At 49.6% G+C, this 24,564-nt stretch overlaps 1 protein-coding gene and 1 pseudogene across 3 annotated transcripts; one reads left to right on the top strand and one right to left on the bottom strand.

The window, feature by feature from the left end:
• Positions 1–296: 296 nt before the first annotated feature.
• On the bottom strand, positions 297–24,449 carry KYAT1 (kynurenine aminotransferase 1). Of its 3 annotated transcripts, XM_016133769.2 has the most exons (14): positions 24,258–24,448; positions 9,266–9,450; positions 6,981–7,039; positions 4,872–5,019; positions 4,491–4,640; positions 4,324–4,410; positions 3,938–4,066; positions 2,491–2,611; positions 2,070–2,146; positions 1,855–1,944; positions 1,555–1,741; positions 1,395–1,474; positions 907–993; positions 297–815 (listed from the first exon to the last, which is right to left on the bottom strand). In XM_016133769.2, the coding sequence occupies exons 2-14, from the start codon at positions 9,374–9,376 to the stop codon at positions 750–752; spliced, it is 1,392 nt and encodes a 463-aa protein (XP_015989255.2). In that variant the 5' UTR covers positions 9,377–9,450; positions 24,258–24,448; the 3' UTR covers positions 297–749. The 3 variants fall into 3 exon arrangements, with proteins under 3 accessions (XP_015989255.2, XP_036074171.1, XP_015989256.1); XM_016133770.2 differs by lacking the exon at positions 9,266–9,450 and having other exon boundaries at positions 733–815; positions 24,258–24,449; XM_036218278.1 differs by lacking the exons at positions 6,981–7,039; positions 9,266–9,450 and having other exon boundaries at positions 24,258–24,449.
• On the top strand, positions 8,542–8,660 carry LOC118601221 (annotated as a pseudogene).
• Positions 24,450–24,564: the final 115 nt, after the last annotated feature.

Raw genomic sequence — 24,564 nt, 5'->3', positions numbered from 1 at the left:
CAGAGGCCCCCATCTCCTCTACACACACACACACACACACACACACACACACACACACACACACACAAACACACCTAGCACCAGTAACATACCATCTGAGCTCTGGCTTCTAGGCCTGGTTTTACCATTAACTTACCATGTGACTTCGGACAAGTCCCAAGTCCCTGACCTTCTCTGGGGCTTGGTTTTACTTCACAGAATAAGATGTACAAAGGGCCTAGCATCTGAGGTTCACGGACATGCCTTCTATTCTAACCAAGTTTCCTCAGCAATCAGCACCAGAGTGAGAAGCAGAGTGAAGTTAATAAGTGTTCAAATAACTTACAATTTATTGTAGGCAAAAAGTACTGACTTGAGGACTCAAACCTTAAGGTAACTTTCCTAGGTCAAGTTTAGATAAGGAAAGGGAGGGATGTCTGAGCCTTGGCTAGGGTCAGGGCTTGGACTCAAGATCAGTACACTGTCAGACTCTGCCTGCTGAGTCCCAGCCAAGTATGGGGAGCTCAGAGGAGCCCCGAGACTCTACAACTTGACCGAGGGAGGGGGAAGGAGAGGCCCAGGTCAGGCTTCCCTCACCTCCAAAAAAAGTATTGTAGGCACTGTGGGAGTTGCTCCTGACTGCTCTAAGAGACTAAGAAGGAGGGTTCTTCTTTGGGGACATCCACATTACAGAGAAGGGGTCCACAGTTCTGGACAAAGACAGAACTGTGCAGGGACCACCCAGGTGAGGAAGGGCCGAGGGGGCGACATCAGGCCTCAAGTTCATCTTTCCACTCCTGCAGCTTCTTGTCCATGACCTGGAGTGTGGACTCATCCTGCACCAACACAGATTAGTCCTACCTCTCTCCCCACACCCACCGGGTGGCCTCCTTGGGGAGGTCTTCCCTCCCCAGCCTTGGCTCTCACCTTCACAAAACAGAAGCGGATATAGTTGTCAAAGTGCTTCTGATGTGGCACGCTACACATGTAGGAGACCGGGATGGCCACCAAGCCCTGGGGGAGAGGAAACCCATGTCTCAATAGGGTCCCAGGCCTAGGCTTTGGGGGACAGAGGGTCCACGATGAGGTGGGAGAAGGAAAGTCACCTTCAATGTGGCACCTTCCTGTGCCATGTCAAGGTCAGAGGAAAAGAAGCCCAAAACAGAGTTAATTGGCCAGCTCCTCATTGTGTGGATGGCAAGACTGAGGTCCTAAGAGGACAGGAATTCCTGCCAGCCCACATGGCATCAATTAAAAACAAGCTCCCCAATCCTTGAAATGGATGCAGCTCTGTACCAGTGCTCATCAGAGAGGTTGGGCTGGATTCTGGCCCAGCAACCCCTTGGCTGGGCACCACTGAGCAGTACCCAACCTATAAAACCATTCGCAGGGGCCCTAGCAGAGGCCCAGCCCACCTTATTCCTGATCATCCACTTGACGAAGCGTCTGTCATAGGGTTCGTCCACAGCCCCAGGCAAGTCAGGCATCTTGCTTTCTGTGGGACAGAGGCCATGCTGAACCCTGGGTAGCCTCCAGCCTCCTTAAGCCCTGTCCAGCCCGGCCAGTCCCACGCACTGAAGTGTGAGATGTCTGTGATGAGGAAGTAGCTGCCCTGGGGGACTATGGGCTTCAGGCCCACGGACTGTAGGCTTCGGATCATGTGTTCACGGTTGGTCCGTAAAGACAGTGGGAACTGCACGAAGTAGCTGCTGGGCTGGCCGAAATGCAGCTGCTCCCGCTGAAAGCACTGGGCTACTGCGGCCTGGGGAGGGTGGAGGGGCAAGCAGGTCAGGCATGACCTGACCCCGGAGCCAGCCTGGGCTCCTCTGGTGGCCTTCCCCCTCCCCTGCGGCACAGTCCTCTGCCCCTCCTCACCTGGGTCTGCGTGGGACAGTGATAGACGGAATTCTGATGCACGATGTGCAGGTACCTCATGAGCCTGTCCGGGCCTAGGACCCAGCCCACCTAGACCAGGACACAGGCAAGCTTGAGGCCCTTCAGAGCCTGACCGAGTGCTTCCTTAACTCCCAGGCCACCTTTTCTGTCAAGGTCATGGTCAGGGAAGGTTACCCCCAATCTCATCAACTCACCTTCCAGCCGGTGACGCTAAAGGCCTTGCCAGCACTGCCGATGGTCAGGGTGCGTTCCCACATGCCAGGGAGGCTGGCTGCCCAAGGCCAAAGAGAGCAGCTATTGAGATGGGGGTAGGGAGCCAGGGAGGGGTGGCGGCTGGACCCCAGCAGGCACTCAAGCTCTCAACACTCGGAACCCCACTAAGTGCTAACCTATTTACAGGACTTATTTCAGCCCATCTTCATGACAACCTTGGAGGCAGGTACCATTGTGCTCTCCTGTTCCTTGTGAAATGAAGTCACTGTCCCAGGTCACACTACCTGTATGGCTCCAAACCCTTTGGTCCTAATCACTGGGCCTGCGCCGATTCCCAGATTGCGCTCAAGACCCTGGCACAAATGTCTCAGGGCACAGGGCAGCCTGGTTCCCTGGGCTCACCAATGCTGACGTGTTGGTGCCCGTCGTAGACCAGCCACTGGTAGACCTCATCGGCGATGCACACCACGTCATGCTGCTGGCACAGGCTGGCCAGCAGCTCCAGCTCTGCCCGGGAGAACACCTGCAGGGACCGTCCCCAAACACGGAGGCTGGCTCAGAGAGAGAAAAGAACGCGGCCAAACCCAGAGCCAAGGGCTTTCCTGCTCCATCCTATTGAATCCCCACACTATTGACCATGTGAGGTCAGTCGTGAGATAATGGAAAATATATCCACTGGCCTCTGTCCCCGGTTCTCAGTGCAAAGCTCCTGAAACTCTTGTAAATTCCTAAGGGATAAGAGCACTAGGGACATCTTTTGTTCTAATGAGGTGACTCTGGATGGGCTCCTGAAAAGTTTCTAGAGGGGGCTGGTCACCAGAAAGACCCAGCCATGATCAGAAGCCGGGACTTTTCAACTCCACCCCCTTCCTTTCCTATAGATGGGAGAGGAGCTGGAAAGGGAGTTAATGATTGATCATACCTATGTGAGGACATCTCCATTAAATCCCAATAGTACAGGATTTGGTAAACACATCTACCTGGAGGGTGATTCACCCCAACTCCCTGGGGACAGAAGCTCCTGAACTTGGGACCTTGCAAGACCTCACAGTATTCTCTCTTCATCTAGCTGTTCATCGGAATCCTTTATCATGTTCTTTAAGAAACAAGTCGAGGAAATAAGTGTTTCTCTGAGTTTTGTCCGTCACTCTAGCAAATGAACCGAACCTGAGGAAAGGGTTGCGGAAGCTCAGATTTATAGCCGATTGGTGACAATCTGGACTTGTGACTGGCATCTGAAATGGAGGTGGGGGTAGTCGTGTAGGACTGAGCCCTTAACCTATGGGATCCGATGCTATCTCCGGGAAGACAGAGTCAGAGCTGAGTTAAATTGAGTTACATTGCAGGATGCAGAGCTGCGCGGTGTGGGGGAAACGCGCACCGATCTGGCGTCGGAAGTGCCGTGTGTGTGGGAGTCACGTGAGGGGACGGGATACACGCAGGAGGAAGTCACGTGAGGGGACGGGATACACGCAGGAGGAAGTCACGTGAGGGGACGGGATACACGCAGGAGGAAGTCACGTGAGGGGACGGGATACACGCAGGAGGAGGACTGGGTTTCCCTTCGCATCGGTTTTGTCGTGTTCGCATGACACTCCGGGAGGTGAAGTCGCTGTCCCGTGGGGAAGTCAGTAGTGGCGGCGCCCAGCCGGACCCACCGCCAGCCCTTCCCTGAGGATCGCTGTGCCTGTCCCTGGGACCTCGGAGAGCCTCGGTCCTCAGAGCTCATCGCAGGTAGCCCTCCCACTTCACAGATGAAGAAACTGAGGCCCGAAGGCAGCAAATCAGTAACAGAGGGGGTACTTGAACCCAGTCTGGAGGGGTCCTCGGAAGGAGGTCTACCAGGTACCTTCCCCAGGGGGTTGTTGGGTGTGTTGAGGACTAGGGCTTTGGTTCGAGATGTGAACTTGCTCGCCAGCTCCTCGGGGTCCAGCCGCCAGTTGTTGCTGGAATCTAGTTCCCCATCCTGGGTGGGGGTCTGTGAGAGGAGGTGGGAGGCAGCGTCAGTACTTACTGCCTGACATTCAATGCTAGTGACTTTGCCCTCCTCTCCCCAGGGATCTGTTCCCTACCCTCTCCACTCTGGGGCTCTGGACACTCCCCACCCCCTCACCCCGCCACCCCCAGGAGAAACTGGGCTCCTTCGCTTCTTTCCCTCTTTCCTACCTCCTGGGGTCCAACACAGCACATTCCTTAGACCCGTCTGCCCACTGACACCCCAACCAGGATCCTTACCGGCTTCAGGGACACAAATACAGGACGACCCCCCGCCATCAACGTCATGGGCTTGTAACAGTCAAAAAAGGGTTCGATGAGGATGACCTGGTACAAGGGTCGGATTAGCTGGGGTCAGGACTGCCCTGACCCCTTACCCCGACCCGGCCCAAGCCCCACCCACTCACCTCATCTCCTTCATCCACCAGGGCCTGGAAGGCTGTGAACAGGGCTCCGTAGGCACCCACGGTCACCAGGACGTTCTTGAGCGGGTCTATCTCCTGTCCCAGCAGTTTCCCAAAGAAACTTGCCAGGATGTTTGTCAGTGGTGGGTAACCCTGCCAGGACAGCGGGGATCAGCCACCTGGCTCAGCCTAGGCCTGCTCTCCTACTCAGCTACACCCGGGCAATTCTAGCAACTTCCAGCAGTAGGCCTGGGGCAAAGTCAGCTCCTGACAATGCTTGCTGCCAGGCCTGTTCTGTGCCCAGGACTGGGACGTGGGGGAGAGGGCCCAGACAGAGTGTGTGCCTCCACGAACCACAGTCCAACACTGGGCTGGGAGACTCACAAATCCCATGGTGTACTGGTTGAGCATGAAGTCTCCACTGATGGCGTGCTGAAAGGCTTCCAACACGAAGTCTGGGGGTGGGAAGTTGGGGAAGCCTTGTCCCAAGTTCACGACATCATTCTTACTGGCCAGTTCAGCGAACTCCAACCTGGGCAACAAAGGAGAGTTGTCACTGTCCACCTCTTTACCCTGACCTGGACTTCTGCTTGCTTCCAGTACAGGGTGAGCAATGCACTGGGCTTGTTCTAGAAAAACTGAACTATCAGCATCCGCCCTGGTCCAAAGATCTGTGTCAGGGTCATGACTGGCCCCATGCTTTGCAATTACGTGGCCCGGGCACTGTGCCAATCACATCTCAGCTGGGGGTTTCTAACTTTCTGACTTTTTAACCACAACTCATAGGAAAAAATCATGTTTACATCACAAACCTTATAGCGCACAAAGAATTAACATTATCCTTCTGGTTGATTGGCTATAGTAGTTCCACTCCTGGGCTAGCCTGCCCTACCAGATTCTTTAGGAATACCCGTCGGACACCCTATTTCACAGGCAGAATGGAGAAGCTGAGGTTCAGAGGGAGTTATCCAGTCAGGGCATGGCACAGCTGTCTGAAGCAAAGTTTATGCTCTGGACCATGACCCTGGACAGACCAGAGCCCCGCCAGCTCTGCCATCTGCCATCTCTGGCCCCCTTTCTTCTGAGACTGTCTGGTGGCCACCTCTTCAGGGAAACTGGGAGAGAGGCTACCAGGCTGGGCGAGGAGGTTGGGATGTGGTTCCAGGTTGGTTGGGGGCAGTCAGGCTTGGCTGAATGGAGTTTGGTTATTTGCTCCCCAGAGCTCGAAACGCCCTTGAAGACACAGAAGTTGCTGAGTCTTAGAGAGGCCACTGACCTCCCAAGAGTCACATACCAGCTAAGGGTGGAGCTGAGGTACAAAATCAGGTAGGGATGGCAATGGGGATTGGGACAGGGAGCCAGGCTCAACGCCCTACAGGCGCTGGCTGTCCTCTAGATCAGGCACCACCCTGGGGTCAGCAGGAACCCGGGGCACGCTTTTGCCCTGACTCTCGTGGCCCTCATCCCTCCCGATACTCCCCTCCTGTCCCATGCCTTCTTCCTAGGCCCTCTCCTGTTCTGCCCTGCCTCTGCATGACACTTAACCTCTCCTGGCCTCAGTCTCCCCTTCTGTACAAATGGGGTGTTGGATTCGCGAGTCTGCCAGATCTGTGAGTCAGGAAACAGTCTCGATGCCTCTCCCAGCCTGTCTCCTAGTCATTCCCTGACACCAGACTGCCTAGCCTGAGCCTGCTTCACAGAGAGGACAGAGTGGCAGCCTGAGGATCAGGACCCTGAAGGCCCAACCTAGAGCGCAGCCAAAATCTCTGGGGCATTTGGGCCTGGCTCCCTGCCCCAAACCTCATGGATCATTGAAGGAAAAGACACACAGGAGGGGAATTTGAAAGTAAAGTTGTCCTGTGTTTTGTGAAAACAGTCAACTTTATTTTTTTTTATTTTTTTTTTAAGTATAGAGGTGTCTCTATGCCCCTGGGCAAATTTTGGGTGGATTGAGAAAATCATTAAATCTTTCTCATGCATCTTCCCATTGCATTTATACGATCACTAGTAACAGCGGGCACATACTCCTTCCATATCTGGAATAGTTGATGAAGAAATTAACTTTGACAAATGTGCAGTGAAGAGCTGCCTGTATCTTACCCTCTTAGATCAGCTTGCTCTGTACTAAGCGTGAAATAAAACAGTCCCTGGAAAGCCCTTAGCCTGTGCCCAGGTAATGGCTCTCGCTATCATCCAGTACCACCTTGTTCTCCCAAGGCCCTTCAGGGAAATATAATTATCTTCGTTTTGCAGCTGAGGAGCTGAGGCTCAGGGCAGGTGTGTCGCCGGCCACAGTGCCGGCACTGGCCGAGCAGGGCTGAAGCTGACTGAGATTAGAATCCGAGCCTGGGGCTTTTGAGTCTCGCCTCTCATGGACTGTGGCTACAGATCTGATTGCCACTGAATTTCTGCAAACCCAGGGACCACCAGCCCTGTCCTGTACCCCATGCCTGAGGGGACACCCACACACCTCCCTGGCCCTGCCCAGCTCACCATAGGTTTTGGCCGATCCCGTCCAGCCTTCGAGCCTGCACCTGTTTGGCCATGGTGAGCTGGAGATAGAACAAGCAGAAGGTCGGAGTGGCGCGGGTGCCATAGCTGGCTGCCTTGGACAGGAGGCAGCTTTTTTCTGGAAGAGCCTGCACCCTCGCCTGTCCTTGCCGGACTCTGCCTGGCTCCTCCCCACTCCTCCAGTGACTTGTCACTCACCGCCCCAGCGTTCCTTCCAGCTACTCCCTCGTCCATAGGTGTGCAGACACTGGCCAGGCCTAACTCAAGTCCTAAGCCTGCCTTGGCTAGGTGAACTGGCCAGGTGATTTTGCTCCTCCTAGCCTCAGTCTCCCCATCGGTATAATAAGAGCATGGGCTTCATGGACTCTCTGTGGGGCTGTGAGTCTCAGATGGCTGACAGTAGCAGAGCCAGGCCTCTAACGTCCTCTGCAGCCCCCTGCCGTGGCTAAGAGTGAATCTTTACTGTTTCTCATGGTCTTGCTCTGTCCTCACGGCACCCCTATCAGAGGTGCCATGATAATCTCTCTCTATACATGAAAACACGAGGCCCAGAGACATTCAGGGACCTGCCCAAGGTCAGTGGAGGAGCTGGACAGGTACCTGGACAGGATCCTGGTCAGGGTGGCAGCAATAGCGGGGCCGCCGACACCAGATCCCTGCCTGGAAGGGTCTGCAGACCGTATGTATAAAGGTCAGGTTTTTACATAGCCTGGGAGTCCTGCCAATGTGAGCAGTTTGAACAGAACCCAGCACGGGGCCTGGTGCCTAGCGGATACTTTGCCGACCTTGGGAACCCTGTCCCCTCACTGAATCTCTGACACCAATCACCATGCCTGGCACTCGGTACATGTCAAGATAGTTTAAAATGAGGGTGATCCCTCCCAAGGAAAATTACGTTATCGCCAAAATGTTAGTTGGTGGTGATTATCTTCGGTTAGTCAGTTAACAAATATTTTTTTCTTTTCTTCCTTATAGTTTTCTTTTCTGAGTTTCCTAAAATAAATGTTTTATTTTTATGGTTAAAAAATGTGGGAGAAAAATCACATTTCAAAAGGAGACTATTTATCAATGTGATATACCGATATCAATAAACCACGCTACAAAACAGTGTGTAAAGTATGATTACATTTTGTAAAAAATATACCCTAATATATATTGGTATATACATACATTTTTTCTATGACTATATATGAATTTTAAAAAATGGAAAGAAATATACCAAAATGTTAACAAATTTTCTCTCTGAATGATGGGATTATAAGAAATTTAATTTCACATGTGTGCCTTTCTGTTTCCAAGTTGTTTGTACAGAGATCAAACCATACTCAATTCATTCTAATAATGTGGGGTTTTTTTGTTTTTTTTTTGCATTGCGCTTTCTCTGAATTCCGACGTGTCTCACAATCTATACTATGAGTTTAATTGGTACTTCCTCCCTTTACTAGTCCAAAAAACAACAGTGCATCTCAGGATCGATGGCATCATGGGTTCAGTGATAGAAGAAACTACTTTCAAATTATGGATTCATCAAAAATAAAGCAAATACTACGGCTGTGCTACCCTGAACAAGCCCGATCCTGTCTGAGCTTGGAAGCTAAGCAGGGTCAGGCCTGGTTAGTACTTGGATGGGAGACCACCCAGGAAGACCAGGTGCTGTAGTCATAAAAAAATAAAAAACGAAGAGATTGTAAGTTGGCAAGGTCCTTGCAATCTGTGAGGTCAGCCAAGGGTTGCCTCACCTAAAAAAAGTAGGTAAATAAATAAAATAAAGCAAATATGAATCAAGAGCAGTGGTGGGGAGGGAAAGAGGAGCTGGAGTGGGGGAAGTTTGAGGTGGGTTGGGGTGTGAGGGAGTAGAGGAGCTCAGGTGAGAATACAGGAGATGAATGAGCTTAGGAAGGAGATACAATGATGGAGGACCCCAGAAACTGGGGGTGCTCAAAGGAGTGACCTTCCAGTATGTCACACAGTACTTGAGGGAGGAAACAGTGCCCGTTCTTGGGCTTTTACACAAACATTTATTGAGCCGCAACAATGCATCAAACACGGGAAGGGCACGGGATGATGGCGGGGCAGCAGCACCAAGCACACCATTCAGATGCAGAGTTACAAGTTCTAGATTTAGAGGCAAGGGCAAGGGACGGACCTACATCAGGGTTGCAGTAAGGGAAGGCTTCTCGAAAGAGAGGGCTCATGCACAGATTTGAAGCCAGGGCCAAACCAGATCCCTGGGGCGCTGAGTCATGTAGGCGGCAGAGGGCACTTACAGTCTGGTGCAAGCAGCGGTTGACTGAAGCTCCAGCCTTCTTTCTCTGGAGGAGCCCCACCAGGTGCAAAGAGATGGCTGCTGCTTTCCTGAACATGCCTCCTAGAGCCATGGGCCAGTGATGACTTCTCCTCCAGCGGCAGAAGAGAAGGGAGTAGAACACCCTGGCCAGAAAATGGCTCCGAGCTGAGGATTTGGGCCCCCCCCCCACAACACACAGTTTTAATAACAACAATGATGATAAGGGCTACTATTTACCAAGTGCCTACTGCGTGCCCAGGCATGGCAGTAAGTGCTTTGTTACAGGATTACCCCTCACTCCTCAAAACCACCCTGAGATCCCTCCCCTGCCCCAGCAACCAGGGCGACCTTTTAAAAATGTAAACCATCTCTAATGAAAAAAAAGTGATCGAGGTAAAGATCATAAACAGCCCCTAACATCAGAGTCAACGCTACATCATGTTCTGATTCCAGAAACACACACGCCAACTGCGAATTATTCCTGTGCCATGACCAAATCTACGCCCGCTGAAGACTTTGGATCATTAAAATATAAGGGACGGAGGAACATGTTAAATGACGCCACAGAGACGCAATCGACAGGTTTAGACTGATGGAACCTCTATACAACAAATGACCCTGTTTCTTCAACACATAAAATACTAGGGGGAAGAAAGGTGGGAGGCGCTGCAGATTAAAAGAGGCTTAACAGACATAAATTTAAAGAGCGAATGCCTTGAACAAGAAGAAAAGCATTGGAGGACTCACTGCGCAATTTCAAAGCTTCCTAAGAAAGCTATAGGAACCAAGAATCTGTGGTTTAGGTATTAGGAGAGACATAGAAATCAACGGAATAGAACTGAGACTCCAGCGATAAACTCTTACACCGATGATATTTGACAAGGGTGCCGAGAAAAGTCAGTGAGAAAAGAATAGTCTTTTCCACAAATGGTGCTGGGACAACTGGATATCCACATGCAAAAGGAAAAATTTGGACCCCTACCTCACACCATCAGCAAAAATTAACTCAAAATAGACCTCAATGTAAAAGCTAAAATGATAAAACTCCTAGATGAACACGGGATTAAATCTTTGTGACTGTGAGTTAGACAAGATGGTTTCTTATACGCAAGACCAGAAGTACAAGCAATAACCAAAAAAACCATCTTTGCACCTCAAATGATACTGTCAAAAAAGCAAAAAGACAACCTGTGGTATGGGAGAAAATATTTTCAAATCATAAATATGAGTTTCTCCAAAGATATATAAATGGCTAATAAGCACATGAAAATACGCTTGATGTCATTAGTCATTTGGGAGATGCTACCACTTTGCATCCACTAGGATAGCTATCACAAAGAAGATGGATAATTACAAAGTATTTCAAGGATGTCGAGATCTTGGAACCCTTGTACACTGCTTCCAGGAATGCAAAATGGTACAGCTGTGGTAGAAAACACTCTAGAAGTTCCTCAGAATGTCAAATCTAGAGTTACGTATGACCCAGCAATTCCGCTCCTAGATATCTATCCAAGAGAAATGAAAAAACATGCTCATAAAAACTTGTAGCATTATTCGAAATAGCCAGAAACATGGAGACAACCTAAATGCCCAATCAGTTGGTGGATTTGTGGTTTATTAACCAAGTGTAGTTAATCTTCAAGGTGGAATATCATTTGACGATAAGATGGGATGAAGTCCTGACACAGGCCACGATGTGGACGAACCTTGAAAACATTATGCTAAGTGAAAGAAGCCGGTCGCAAAAGACCACGAGTTATGATTCCATTTATGTGAAACAGGCAAATCTATGGAGACAGGTCAGTGAGCGGTTGCCTCGGCCTGGGAGGAGGGTGAGGGCGGTGGGCATGAGGAGTGACTGCTAATCGGTGGGGGGCATCTTCTTGGTGTGACAAAAATGTTCTAAAATGAGATTGTGGTGATGGTCGCACAAATGCAAATATACTGAAAACCGCCGAATGGTTCACTTTAAATGGTTGAATTACATGGTATGTGCATTGTTATATCTCAACAAAGTTGTTTTTAAAAATTGCCAAGGTTTGTGGGGGGCGGGGGAAGGCAGTGCCCATGCGGTGGCCGTGTGAATGTGTCTCTCGGACGCCAGGGGCCTGACTAGGGGGACATATGCGCTCAGAACCCATCCCGGGTCCTTGGCACCAAGGCTGCAGCTCCCAGCCAGTGCCTGAAAGACGGGGAGGTAGGCTGTTGCTGGAACTTTCTGAGAACTGCGCTGCAGTTTGAGACTTTTCCTTCCAACCTTTCTACCTTCCTCTCTCCTCTACAAGGGGTCAGGCTCCAGCCCTGAAAAAGAAGTGGGTGTTTGGGGCCGGGGGCTGCTCTAGGGGGCACTATGGGCACCTGCTCCAGTCCGCGAGTCTTAAGTACTGCTCCTAGGAGGATGCATAATAATGAATGTATAATCATGAATGATATTCATTCTTTATACCAACACAGTTGTAAAATATAATTTTATTTATTTTTTAACGGAGAAAGGGGCCCATGAGTCATAACATGACCCCGAACGTGGTGAATGTGTGTGGTTGTGACTTCACGTGCAAATATGAATGTTTGCACTTGAGCACGTACACACATCTCTGCCTGTGTCTGTGAACATGAAGGCGTAGTGGAAGCAGTTTTCAGGAATTTGAAGGGGAGGAAGAAGCCTTTGGGGGTCCCAGTCGAGGGCAAGTGGGGCACAGGCGGCCACCGTGGGCTGACCTCACCCAGCAACACCGCCACCAGGTTCTCGAGACCACATTAACAAGCAAGGACTAGCTGCTGTGGGCTTGTTGTTCCTGAAGATGCCAGTATGGGAAATGCAGAGCCAGCCCTTTGGGCTCTCTGGCCTGAGGGCTCCACGCATTTGGGCCCAAGACCTTCAAGTCTCGGGAGGGGACCTAGGCCTCACTTTATAGAGGAGGCCCACACCGGGGGGTGTACTGGTGCAGGAGCATCTCAAGGCGGGACTCCCAGCCTCCCGGGCTAGATTCTCCCACTGACTGGGGCTGACCCAAGAAACTCCGGAGGGACCTCATTCATCGGCACCTGGATGCTGTCATCAGGGACTCATTGGACTCATTGGACTCATTCAGAGGCACTTGGGGGCCTCTCCGGGGAGCCTTTCCCAGGCCGCACCCACCCCTACCCCACAGGGCCTAGGAAGCGGTCTTTCCTGGCCAACCCCTCTATAACCCCGAGGGTAATGGCCTTTCATTTACTGCACGCTTTTTCTGTGCCAGGCAGCCTGCCGAACATCTTAAAGATTCCATCACTTTTAATCCTACAGAAAGGTTCTATTGAGAGGCTAAGTGATATACTTAAGGCCACAGCTAGCAAGCAGCAGAGCCAGAATTCGAACTCAGGACTCTGATCTAAAGCCTGTCCCCACTGCCACTGTGGGACAAGGAGAGGCTCTGAACAGTGACATGATGGTCCCCTGGGCTGCTGAGTTCCACTTCCAGAAAGAGCCAAAGAAGTATAAACTGATGAGTGCTCAGTGGGAAATGAGAGAATTTGGTCCAGTCACTCACTCACATTTTATGGATGGGGATACTGATGACCAGGGAGGGGAACTGATTCCACTGGGACCAGGTCACCTGAGTCACAGTTTTAGGATTTTTCTCATCCTAGCAGGCTGGCTCTTCCAGCAGAGATCATGCACCTGAAACAGAGTAAGCTTCTCAAGAAACTCGATGCATGGGAGAATGAACGTCTGTGTCTCCCATCGGACCGCGAGTGCCTTCAGAACAAGGACTCTCTTCTGTTCATCTTCTTATCGTCAGTACCTGGCAGAGTGCCTGCCCTGTAGTAGGTGCACACCTTTTCATTGCTTCAGCAAATATTTACTGAACTTCTGATATGTGCTATGCACTATGCTAGCCACCAGGTAGACAAGGATGAGTAGGATACCTTCCTTTCCTTCGAGGGGTGTCCAATCTAATGAAGGAGACAAACAGGTATCCGGTCCATCTGAATACAGTGAGCCTTAGTAGATAAAAGATTCTTACAAGCCAAAAGACCAACATCTTAATAGGAAAAAAGTGGGCAAAAGATATAAATTCGCAAAAAAGAAAAAAAAAAAGGTCAATCAACTTGAAAAGACGTTGAACCTTATCATAATTAATAAAATACAAACTAAAATAAAACACTATTTCCTGCCTCTCAGGCAGAGAATAAGACGCTTCAGAGCAACCAAATTGATACTACAATGCACTAAAAAGTCATAACCCACGATTTGGAAAACATCAGGTTAAGGGTTCATTCGTGTAACCTTTGGAAGGCGATTGAATTATATGTGAGAGAAAAGAAATGGGGACGATCTAATGTCTGTCAGCTGGGGGCTAGTTCAACACGTTACAATTTACCTGGATGATGGAAGGGTATAGCCACTAAAAGGAACGAGATCGCTCCTACCATTCTGACATAGGGAGATATTCAGGTTACATGAAAGATGCATGTTGATTTTAAAACTTACTACAAAGCTACAGTAGTCAAAACACTGTGGAACTGGCATAAGGAAAGACATATAGACCAATGGAATAAAACCGAGAGCCCAGAAATAAACCCAAACATCTCTGGCCAATTGATTGTTGACACGGCTGCCAAGACCATTCAATGGGGGAAAAATAATGTCAACTGGATAGCCACATGCAAAAGAATGAAATTAGACCTCTACCTCACTCCATCTATAAAAATGGATGCTCTTGATCACATTCGTAAAAATATCCTTTGATGTACAAAAGTTTTAAATTTTGATGGAGTCCAAACATAGAATTACCTTAGAATCTAGCAAATTCACTCCTAGGTAGATACTGAAGAGAAATGAAAACGTATGTTCCCATAGACATTTGTATACGAATGGTCATAGCAGCATTATTCATAATAGTCAAAAGGCGGAAACGACCCACACGTCCTTCAATGGATGGAGGGGTGAGTTGTGGTATATCCACACAATGAAATATTACTCAGCCTTAAAGAGGAACGACAGACATACTGACACATGCTACGACTTGGACGAACCTCGAAAACATTACAGTAAGTGAAAGAAGCCAGGCGCGAAATTGTATGATTACTTTCCTATGATATGTATATATATCTATGGATTAGGTCAATCCACAGAAAGCAGATTAGTAGCTATGAGGGAATGGGAGGGAGGAGCCTGAAATGGTTATTTAACGAGTCTGGGTTGTTTTTCTTTCTGGGGTAATGAAAAAGGTTTGAAGCTACAGAGAGCTGGTGGGTGTTTGCACAACATTGTGAATACGCTAAGTGCGACTGATTTGTGCTCTTCATCCTTTTCGTCTTTTATGCTGATAAATCTGCCTTCACTAAGTTTCTCTGGCTACATAGCTAGAGTTTCTGGAACAGTGAGTTGCTGCGGTATCCGCATTCCCACGGGCGGCTGTTTCTTTTATCACTCCTCCTTTTACATTTGATTTAAATTTCACTCTGCATTTCTTTGTGGCACTTTCATCTTTGTTGGCCCATCCTCTCTTTTGATGGTCGTTTTTGTAAAGAGGCACATGGGTTTATCTCCAGGAGACTGGAGGCAACACAATTACCTTTGCTGTCTGGATAGGAACTGAATAACATCCATGGTGACCAATCAACGACAGGCTTTGAAAGAAGTGACGTGATTGGGTCTCGACTTACCCACTTCTGTTTTTCCATAGCGATTTGTGGACTGAAGGACCAGCAGCAAAGTTAGTACTTTATGCAACGACTCATAGTTCATTTACCACGACAACTGAAATTTGAACCATACGGTTGAGGGACTGGTGTCCTTTGACACACAAAAGTTAACTTTTTAACTAAAAGTTAACTAAAGTTAAACTTTAAGTGGTGGTACTTGAAACTCGTTCTTATCAGGACCATACAAAGCAAGGAGTGCTGAATTATTTATATGTTTGTGTATTAGGATGTTTCCAGAGAAAACACTGTACAGTTTGATTAAAACAAACAAACAAACAAACAAACAAAAAACACAAAAAAAGACCAAAAAACAAAAACCAAAAACCAAAAAACAAAAAACAAGGTTCCGGAGCTCTGGAATCACACAGACCTTGGGCAGAAGCCATTTATTAGCTGTGTGACTTCTGACAAATTACTAAACCTTTCTGAGAATAACTTCTAAAATGAGAATAATAATATTATCTGCTTCCTAGGGCTGCAGTGAGAAGTCAAATGAGATAACACATGAAATCACTTAGCATGGTACCCGGCAGAGCCTGCGTTCAACGAATGTCATCATTATTATTGTTACTTAAAAACCAGTATGTGGAGAAGTGCTGCAAGGCAGGCAGCTGAGGCAGTGGCAGCTCTCAGGAGGTGAAACCCACATGAAATGCACCAGATCAGCTGACACTTTCTGGGGCAGCTTCCCAGGCATTTGAGATCCCAGGCTCCCTTCCTGCCAGGTCAGGGGCCAGTGGCCAACGGTCAGTGTCCTCCCCCAACACACACCTCCAGCAGCTTGGGAAGCTACTGGCCACCCTCTCAGCCAGAAGGCACCACGGCTGGTGGGTGACCCACAGATGAATGAAATGCTTAGGGAAATGCTTCGGTGACCAACATTCTGGTGGCTCAGGTCAGCTACCATCTCCCGTTGGACAGGTCTTGCCAAGCAGCCTGCACTGATACCAGATAAAGTCCAAAGCCTCCTTAGCCTGGCCTTTGGAGCTGGCCTGAATCCAGACTTTGCAGCTTCCATGTTCTCTCTGCTTCTGAATGTATAAATCCTTTGCTTTTGAATAGATGTTGCCCACCTCTGCTCAGGCTGTTCTTCTGCCTGGCATGCCCTCCAATCTGATCCCCTTTAGCCCGGGCTCCGCCTCCTCTCTGAAGCTTCCTGTGTCCACCCGGGCCCTTTTCTGAACTTGGAGAGCACCTACTACATGCCTGAACCCTGTGCTAAATTCTCTGATCTTCTCAACAATCTACAAAGAAGGCATAATCATTTCCATTATCTCCCAAAAGGAGAATGAACCACGCTCACTAAGCCGAGGAAGCTTGAGCTGGGATTCAAACCCTGGTTCACCTGTTTCCAAAGTCTAACTTCTTTCCCCCAAAATCCCTCATTCAGGAGGCGGGTGCTGGTGCCTCCTCCATCAGCTCCCCTGCCTGCAGAAGACTATCAGCCCTTGGGGGCGGGAGCCATCCCTTGTCTAGCTTCCTCTCTGTATGGCAGCTCGCAAAGGGCATGCAAGGTAGTTCCGGGTTTACCCTAGGTCACTTAAGCCAATATTACGCAATGAGGACGTTTGTTTTTAGTGTTTCTCAGCAGTGGTACACTTGATATTCGAGGTGAGTCAGTTCTGTACTGGGCTAATTTATCCAGCGCCTTGAATGATGTATGGTATTCCTGAGCTCCGAATGTCAGAAACTTCCCAGTTACTGAGAACACACCAACCATGGCACCTCTAGAGAAAGGTCCTGGAGACAGGGTAGCACACCTAGGCAAGACCAGCCTATTACACGAGCAATCACAGAAGATGAAAGCTTGGCCTTGGATTGGCATAGAATGATCCCGGCTATACTCTGAACTAGGTATGGGACCTTGGTCATGCCATACTACAGCCTGTACAATACGGACAATAACAATGCAACCATCCCCAGAAAGCACAGGTCCTGGCCCACGGCGCACTATTAATATTTAAATCTATAAGGCTTTCTATACAAATTAGTTAACCAAGCAGGACGACAAAGTGTCCTGTCAGATAATGAATCGTGATTTTTTTTTTTTTTTGGATCTAAAAACAGAGTCCCTATAAGACAAGTGTTTGGTGAAAACTTGTAGAGTCAATGGTTCTGTCCCGAGGGAAGTGACAGCCTGTCTGGGGAGCTCTAACGAGCACACTGACTTACGCGCAGTTCCCCCTGGGTTTGGAGCTGGCCAAGGATAAATGACTTCTGGAGCCCAGACCGGAAGTTCTTGGTGGGTGGGACACCCAATAGGCAGACCACTCCTTACTCCTCCTGGCACAGAACCCAGATCCAAAACTGAAATCTCACTCTTCCCTCCTCCCTCCGCCTCTTTAATTCCCCCTCTTTGCACCCCTGACCTACGGATGTTGCTGTCTCCCATTTTTTTTAAGAACTGGATCTCTGAAGGTGGGGCGTCTCCCCCATATGCTCATGGCGCGCACTCCGGGGGCCTGGCTCACCCAGGGCCTGGCGAACCTGGGGCATATGGTCTGTGGCTCCACTTGGGGCACAAACCCAGGACCTTCTGTGTGAAAAGCAGACGTGCTAACCATTACGCTATGGAACCACCCCCAAATTTCACTCTTTAGGGCAGAGTTTTACACATGAGGGAAAATATATATATGTCCATATATTTAGTGCCTGGCAGGCACATTAGAGTCACATCAGTTTTACAGACAGAGGAACTGAGGCTCAGAGCGGGGAAATGACTTATCCAAAGCCAGGGTCCTAGAAACGTACAGAAGGGCCTCGGTGGTGAATTTAAGGCTCATACCACTGTCCCAGAATGAGGAAGCAGGATGAGCGACTGGGAATTTCTCCAGGAAGCTGGCAGTGCCCCACGTCTTGTTAGGATAGAGTGATTCTTCTGCTGCTGCAACTGGAGTGACTGAGGCATGCTGGCTACAGTAGGAAGGAGTCATGTCTAGCTAGATGTCCCAGCACGTGGGCAACCTGAGAACCCAGGTGAGCAAAGGAAGATGGAAGGAGCCTCCTGTGCTGACACCTGTATTCATATGGGCAGACTTTCAGCATCTGCAAGTTGGCTGCCACTCTGGGGGCTGAATGAATGCGGCGGTGGGGGTTCCTGTAAAGGACTTCTTCATGGCTCTTAGCTCACTTGGTTCCTTTGTCACCCCCACCTGGATTAGAAAATCAGGGAGTCCTACTCTTTGGACATGTGGAAGGTTACATGTGGTACAGAGGAGGGGAAGCCACAGATGTTGCCATGTGAAGTTGTTCTCCAGGAGGAAAGAGAGATTCATACAAAAGCCAGACCGAATGTTTCTAACCTGCATTGTCTCCTATCATGCTGGTTACCTTCAGGTATGAGTGCGTCTCCGCTTGGGCCTCCAGCCTCATCATTTCTCCTTTGAGACATCCTATGCATCTTTCCATCACAGATTAAAAGTCATCTCCTTGGAGAAGTCCTCTCTGACTCCACCTAGGGTTGAGCCGGATGCTCCCTCCACTGTGCCCCCGAGGCCTGAGTTTCTGCCCATTGCAGTGCTCATCGCAGATGCTAACTGCTGGGTTTCTGTCACTCTTACCAGACTCCAAGGACAGGATCTATATGTCTGTCCTGTTCTCTACCAGATCCTCAGCCTCTGGCAGCTCGACTAGCACACAGTAGGTTCCCCAAATCATTAGTGCCTACGGTCCCAGGAGGCTGAGGGAGAGACTGAGACCCATCTCTCCTAGTAACTAAGGCGGTGAGACCTTGTGGGGACCCCCTTTGGACAACTTTCATAACTTCCCTGCGTTTCACTTAAATGGGGCTAATCTGAGTGAAATAAACAAAGCAGGAAGGTGGGGGCACTCAGTGTCAGCCACTTGGGTTGTGGTTGTCAGCTTTATAGGTGGGGACATGGAGGCTCAGGGAAGGACGTGCCAGGTCTACAGCCTCAAGGCTGAGAGGGAGCAAGCCTCGGACTCCAGCCTGGACTCTGGCCTCCACTATTTGTCTTTTGTCATTCTACACTTCAGGTTGTCACCTGTTTGTCCCACTTGTTCAGTCAACAAACAGCCAATAAGCAGTTACTGGATGCCTGCTGTGTGCCAGGTCTCACGCTGGGTGTTGTGCAGTTGAGAACAAAAAGGCCTCTCAGTAGGCAGTGGATAAGCCAGAGCTGTGGGCATTAGTGCAAAATCCTCCAGGGCTAAAATTTCAGCTTCTCCACTAGCTAGCTGGCTGAGGGATTGCTAAGGTCCTTAAGCTTTTGGAGCCTGTTTCCTCCTCTAATAACAAGGAAAAGTAAGACTTCCCAGTAGGAGGGCTGAAACTAGGCAACAGCTGAGCACCTAATCGATGGAAGCCCTTCTTTTTCTTAATCCTACTTTTAAAATGACCAGCCTGTGCACACGGTATAAATTCTTCCCCCTTGCCCTGGGTACCCAGGCCCCGTTCTCCTGTCTCTGTTAACCACTGTTAACAACTTCTTGGGCATCCCCACAGAGGACTGGTGCAAACGCCCTCAGAAACTCCCCACCCCGCACACATTTGTTTACATAAACGCTAGCACCGAGCAACTCTTCTTTTTGCCACTTCCTTTCTCCACCGAAAGTATCTTGGAAGTCGTCTCCTATTAGTGCATTCTGAACATTGTTTTAGTGTCTGCACAGTATGTCATTGTATGGATCACTGGTTGCTGTTACTATTATCAGTCTGGGAACTTTGAGGACTCGCGATCCACAGAGCCGCAGAGCTGGAGTTCACAATCTGGTTCCGGCCCCGGCTCTGCCCAGAATTTGCCAGAGCTACCTTAGGCTGCATCTTCCCCACCGGTACAATTACGGGGCGGGGAGGGGATGTGGGTGCAGATGTTGTAGCCACCAGCCCCCAACAGACACATGGACCACCAAAAATCAGTGAGTTATAGGAAACGCACTCTTTATTCAGCCAGCTGGGTCTGCCAGGGGTACGCAGACCCCAAATCAAGCAGCCCCAAAATGTAGAGGTACAGGGTTTTTAAGCCCTAAACCCCATTCTTCATTCTGTCTGAACACGAAGGTCTATTTTTTTTTCTATTTATCACCTGTCAACCTACAGGTCGGTTGTGCAGGCGGGGTTAGCGAAGCAGAAAGTTTATTGTTAGACTGTTATGTTCCCATGGGTGATAACCTCTGTTCACATGGGCGATAGTCAAGCAGTAATTTTCCAGCCAGCACATTGACCACTGGCCTTAGCGGAAAATCAAATCCTTGATTCTTCATGTGGAATTTGCTCATAGCCTCTATTTTGTAATACTAACAGTTTAATAGAAGTAATTCTCTTCCTTATATATGCTAACGAGAAATTGAGGAAACACGGACCAAAAGTTAACAAGAGGAGGAGGATTAAATGTCCTGCTATAGCAGATAGAAGGGTTGTTAGCCATGGGGACCAATTGAACATCTATGAAACCAGTTATTTGATTCTAGTCTTTGTTTTTCCCTGGCATCTAAATTTCTATGTACTAGTAGTAAGCTTTCTCTAATTATTCCAGAGTTATTGGCATAGAAGCAACAGGTTTCACCTAGAGCCATACATAATCCATCTTGTTCTAAAAATAATAAATCTAAACCTCTTCTATGTTGGAGGACTACTTCTGCTAGTGAATCAACTTGCAGTTCTAGCCTGCTGAGCTCAGTTAAATTTAGGGGCGTTCCTACCCCGACATAGTAAGGGGGTTTTGGGTTTAGGCACAACCAGCAATCTTGTCCTATGGGGTGGTCCTATTTAAGTTAAGACCTTGTGTATTGTCATTAGTAGAGTTATTAATGCTCTTTCTGGTTTTGGTTGTGGCTGGTTGAATGCCTGGGCTAAAGAGGAAAAAAGGAAGAAAGAGAGGATTAGACTTATGTATGCTTGAGTCTTAGTCTTAAGGGTCCGTCTTCCTGAACTGTCCACTCTCGTGCTGCCTTCACGTGGCAGTAATGACTCCGTAATGGGATGCTGTCTACTTTAACTGCAGTGGGCGTCATCAGGTAGACAGTGAAAGGTCCTTTCTATCTGGGTTCTAGTCCTTTGGAAGTGAACTTCCAGATCCACACAGAGTGCTCAGGCTGAAACTGATGGGGAAGTCCATCCCCCAGGGCTGAGTGGGCAGCATGAACCCAGAACCAAATCTCCTTCTGTACACTTTGAAGGGCCTGTAAAGACTCGGTGAAACCGACTTCCCTGTGGTCCCCCGGATAAGTTCCTCTTTCCCTATGCCTAGGTTCTTCTATCTTCCTCTTCTTTGGATCAACTTGGGCACCAGCCAGGCATCGTGAGGCAATCTCCTCTGCGGTTCTCCTCCCTTCTAACAAGGGGTCTAAACCTGGGAGCATCTTAGTTCGCCCTAGGTGTGTGGTCTGGTGTAGTTGGTGGAGGAGAGTCCTTCCAAGGGCTGTGAGAGCCAGGTTTTTCCATCTGGGGTCGTTCACCACCCCTGTTGGTTCCTAGTGGCTCCTTTATCTTGAAAATATATGTTCTCTTCCGCTGTATAGGTCAGAGACGGAGGCAGTTCTGGGTAAAGGACAACAGTCGGTAGATGTGGTGGGGGCCCCACTGGCCTCGTGGCCGCTGTTCTTGTCTCTGCATCGGCTCGGTTTCCCTCAGCCTCAGGACTATTCCCTTTTCGATGCCCTTTACAATGAACAATAGCAAGAGCCTTAGGCATCTATGTGGCTTCAAGTGAAGCTGAGATCTCCTCCTTGTTCTTGCTGTCCTTCCCAGCTGAAGTCAGAAGCTCTCTTTCCTTGTAGGTGGCTCCGTGTCCACGTGCAGTGGCAAAGGCGTATCGGCTGTCAGTGTATGTTGTGACTGCCTCATCCTTTCCCCATCTTAGTGCCTCAGTGAGGGCGATGAGTTCTGCCTTTTGAGCAGAAGTCCTATGGGGAAGAGCTTGTGACCACATGGTGCCAGTTAGAGTTATCACCCTGCCCCAGCATACCTCCTTCCTTCCTGCATGAAGCTGCTCCCGTCCGTGAACATAACTTCATCGGCCTCAGGCAGAGGGAGGGGAGTCTTTGAGGTCTGGCCACAAGGAACACACAGCGTCAGTGAAATCTGTGCAGTCATGAACGGGGGTCTCGGGGTCTGGGTCTGGTAACAGATTGGCTGAGTTGATGACAGTAGTTTTGGATTTTAGCCATAGGTTTGGGGTCATCTGGTGCTTCCCTGTTGTTGAACACCTTCTGGGCTATCTCGACAAGTTGGGACAGGTTCATCCTTGCAAAACCTTCTAATTTTTGTAATTTACGCCGGATATCAGAGGTTGCCTGAGTAGCAAAGGCTGTATTAATTGCCCGCTGATTCTCAGGGGCCTCAGGATCAATGGGGGTGTCTACTGGGTACGCCTTGTTCAAGAAACACTCTAGGGGATTCCTGAGGTCCCTGTATAACTTCAGTTGCCTTAGAAAGGTTAGTTGGCTGACGAGCGGCCATCCTGTTACCCCAGTTAGAATCTGGCGGCACCGATTTAATGCCGTTCTCCCTGCCTGAGAATCGTGTCCCCAGTCTGGGCAAGTGGAGGGAAATTCATCCTCAATCTGTTCCCCCACTTCCTCAACTCTCCTCCCTTCCTCTTTTGTTTCAGTCCAAATGTGTCCGCGTTCTTCCGCGGTGAACGGGGTAATTAAAAGCTGTTGGTGATCGTCCCAGGTGGGGCAGTGAGTCTGAAAGACACTTTCTAAGAGTCCCATTAATGCCTGGGGTTTCTCGGAGAAAGGCGGATTCTGTGCCTTCCAGTTGTGCAGGTCACTCATCGAGAAAGGCATGTAAATCATAAGGGGGCCTGTCTGTGTGATAACCCTGGGGTGGTGCTTCTCGCAAGGAAAGAATGGTTGGGGTGGTGGTATCGGCTGGTGCCCCGCCCGGAGCGGGAGCAGGAGGCCCACAGGGGTTACCTGCCCGCGTCAGAGGAGGTGAGGCGGTGCTATTTGGCCTGTGTTGTCCTGGATTATAGGGTGGGGGAAGGTCACTGTCCTCCGGTGGAGATTGGAGGACTGAGGGACTGGGCTGTCTTGGAGATTCAGTTGTTGCATGTTTCGGGGGGCCCACAAATAAGACTTGTGCCCCTAGAGAAAGGGGACACCGGCAGAGCCAAGGAGGGGGTTTCTGAACAAGGTTTAAACATTGCTCAATGTAGGGAAACTGATCGGGATGTCCCGGGTCTCCTGTGACAATCTTCCAAACATTCTTCACCAAACCCCCATCAAAAGAACCCTCCGGAGGCCAGTTTACACCAAAAGATGGCCACTCGACTTTACACAATGTCCTTAGTCTGCCTGTAGAAAACTTTATGCCATAGTCAGCTCCCTCTACAAACCCTTCTTTGAAATGTCACAGGAGACACCTCAAGGGTGTCTTCTGTGAACTCGGGCCTTCTCTCATCTCTTGCACAGAAAACACAAAACAGACACTCAGATGAGAACAATTACTGGGGTGTAGATCGACCCAGAGAAGTCCGCCACCTATAACCTAGACAAAACCAAAGACAATAGACAGAACCTGATAACAGGGCACAGCAGGTGGCGTCCTGTGGCCTGGCCACGGTCCAGGAGATATGACTGCGTCCAGTCTCTCCATGGACCTCCGATGACCGGTCAACAGAAACAGAAAGGTACCTTTTATCCAGATGTTGAGGCCTCGGAGATTCCCAATGGGACCAGGAATAAAGAGTGTCCTAAAGGTGGCGTCCTTGACGATTGTCCTGACCCCATCACAGCATTCAAGGGCCCTGGAACGTCTCGGGTTTGCCACCCCTTTGAATCCGTAACAGGGACAGCAACCTCTTCCGAGGCTGGTCGGGTCTGAGATCTCGCTGGGGCCTCCAAATGTTGTAGCCGCCAGCCCCCGAAAGACACACGGACCACCAAAAATCACTGAGTTATAGGAAATACTCTTTATTCAGCCAGCTAGGTCTGCCAGGGGTGCACAGACCCCAAATTAAGCAGCCTCGAGATGTAGAAGTATACGGTTTTTAAGCCCTAAACCCCATTCTTCATTTTTGGCTGAACGCAAAGGTCTACTTTTCTTCTGTTTACTACTTGTCGACCCACAGGTCGGTTGTCCAAGCGGGGGAAGAAAAGGAAAGCTTATTATTAGAATGTTATGTTCCCATGGGCGATAGCCAAGCAGTAATTTTCCAGGCAGCACACAGACAGGCCCAGCATGGAGTACAGGTTAGCAAGAAGCACCAGCAATTTATCCCCGCGGAGGGCTCCCAGTGACACTGCGGGCAGCCACTCTGCTAACTCTGCAGCACCAAACGCTACCAGTACTTTGGCACAATCCAGGTCCGTACCTGTTACCAGGGCCTCCAAGCCAGGGCACCTTAACCGGTAGCGACGCTCAGGCACCAGCTACTACCCGATGTCTCCGCCGCTTCACTGTGCCTTGTTACCAAGACCGCAGAGAGGTTAAAGCAGACCTTACCCCTTTACGGGAACAGAGCCCGGGAACAGAGCCCCGGCTCCACTACTTCCGCCCCAAAGCAACATGGCGGCAGCAGGGAGAGGAGGGGTGAGGGCGCGGACATGGTTCCCCTCAAAAAGATGGCGGCGCCCTGGCCGCCGCGTTCGCGCCTGACGGTTACGTCACTTCCTGGGCGG

This window comes from Rousettus aegyptiacus, unplaced genomic scaffold (assembly GCF_014176215.1).
Source record: "Rousettus aegyptiacus isolate mRouAeg1 unplaced genomic scaffold, mRouAeg1.p scaffold_m13_p_3, whole genome shotgun sequence".
NCBI classification, from domain to species: Eukaryota; Metazoa; Chordata; class Mammalia; order Chiroptera; family Pteropodidae; genus Rousettus; species Rousettus aegyptiacus.
The sequence above is the reverse complement of the archived record's forward strand: the minus strand, read 5'-3'. Positions and strand labels throughout refer to the sequence as shown.

Bases quoted from the DNA above. Each gene is read 5' to 3' on its own strand.
- KYAT1 (XM_016133769.2), bottom strand. From the start codon at position 9,376: ATGGCTCTAGGAGGCATGTTCAGGAAAGCAGCAGCCATCTCTTTGCAC. The intron at 4,641-4,871 runs GTGAGTCTCCCA...CTGTCCTGGCAG, and splicing joins ACCAGTACACCATGGGATTT to GGTTACCCACCACTGACAAA. The intron at 2,147-2,490 runs GTGAGCCCAGGG...GGCCTTGGGCAG, and splicing joins GCACCAACACGTCAGCATTG to CCAGCCTCCCTGGCATGTGG.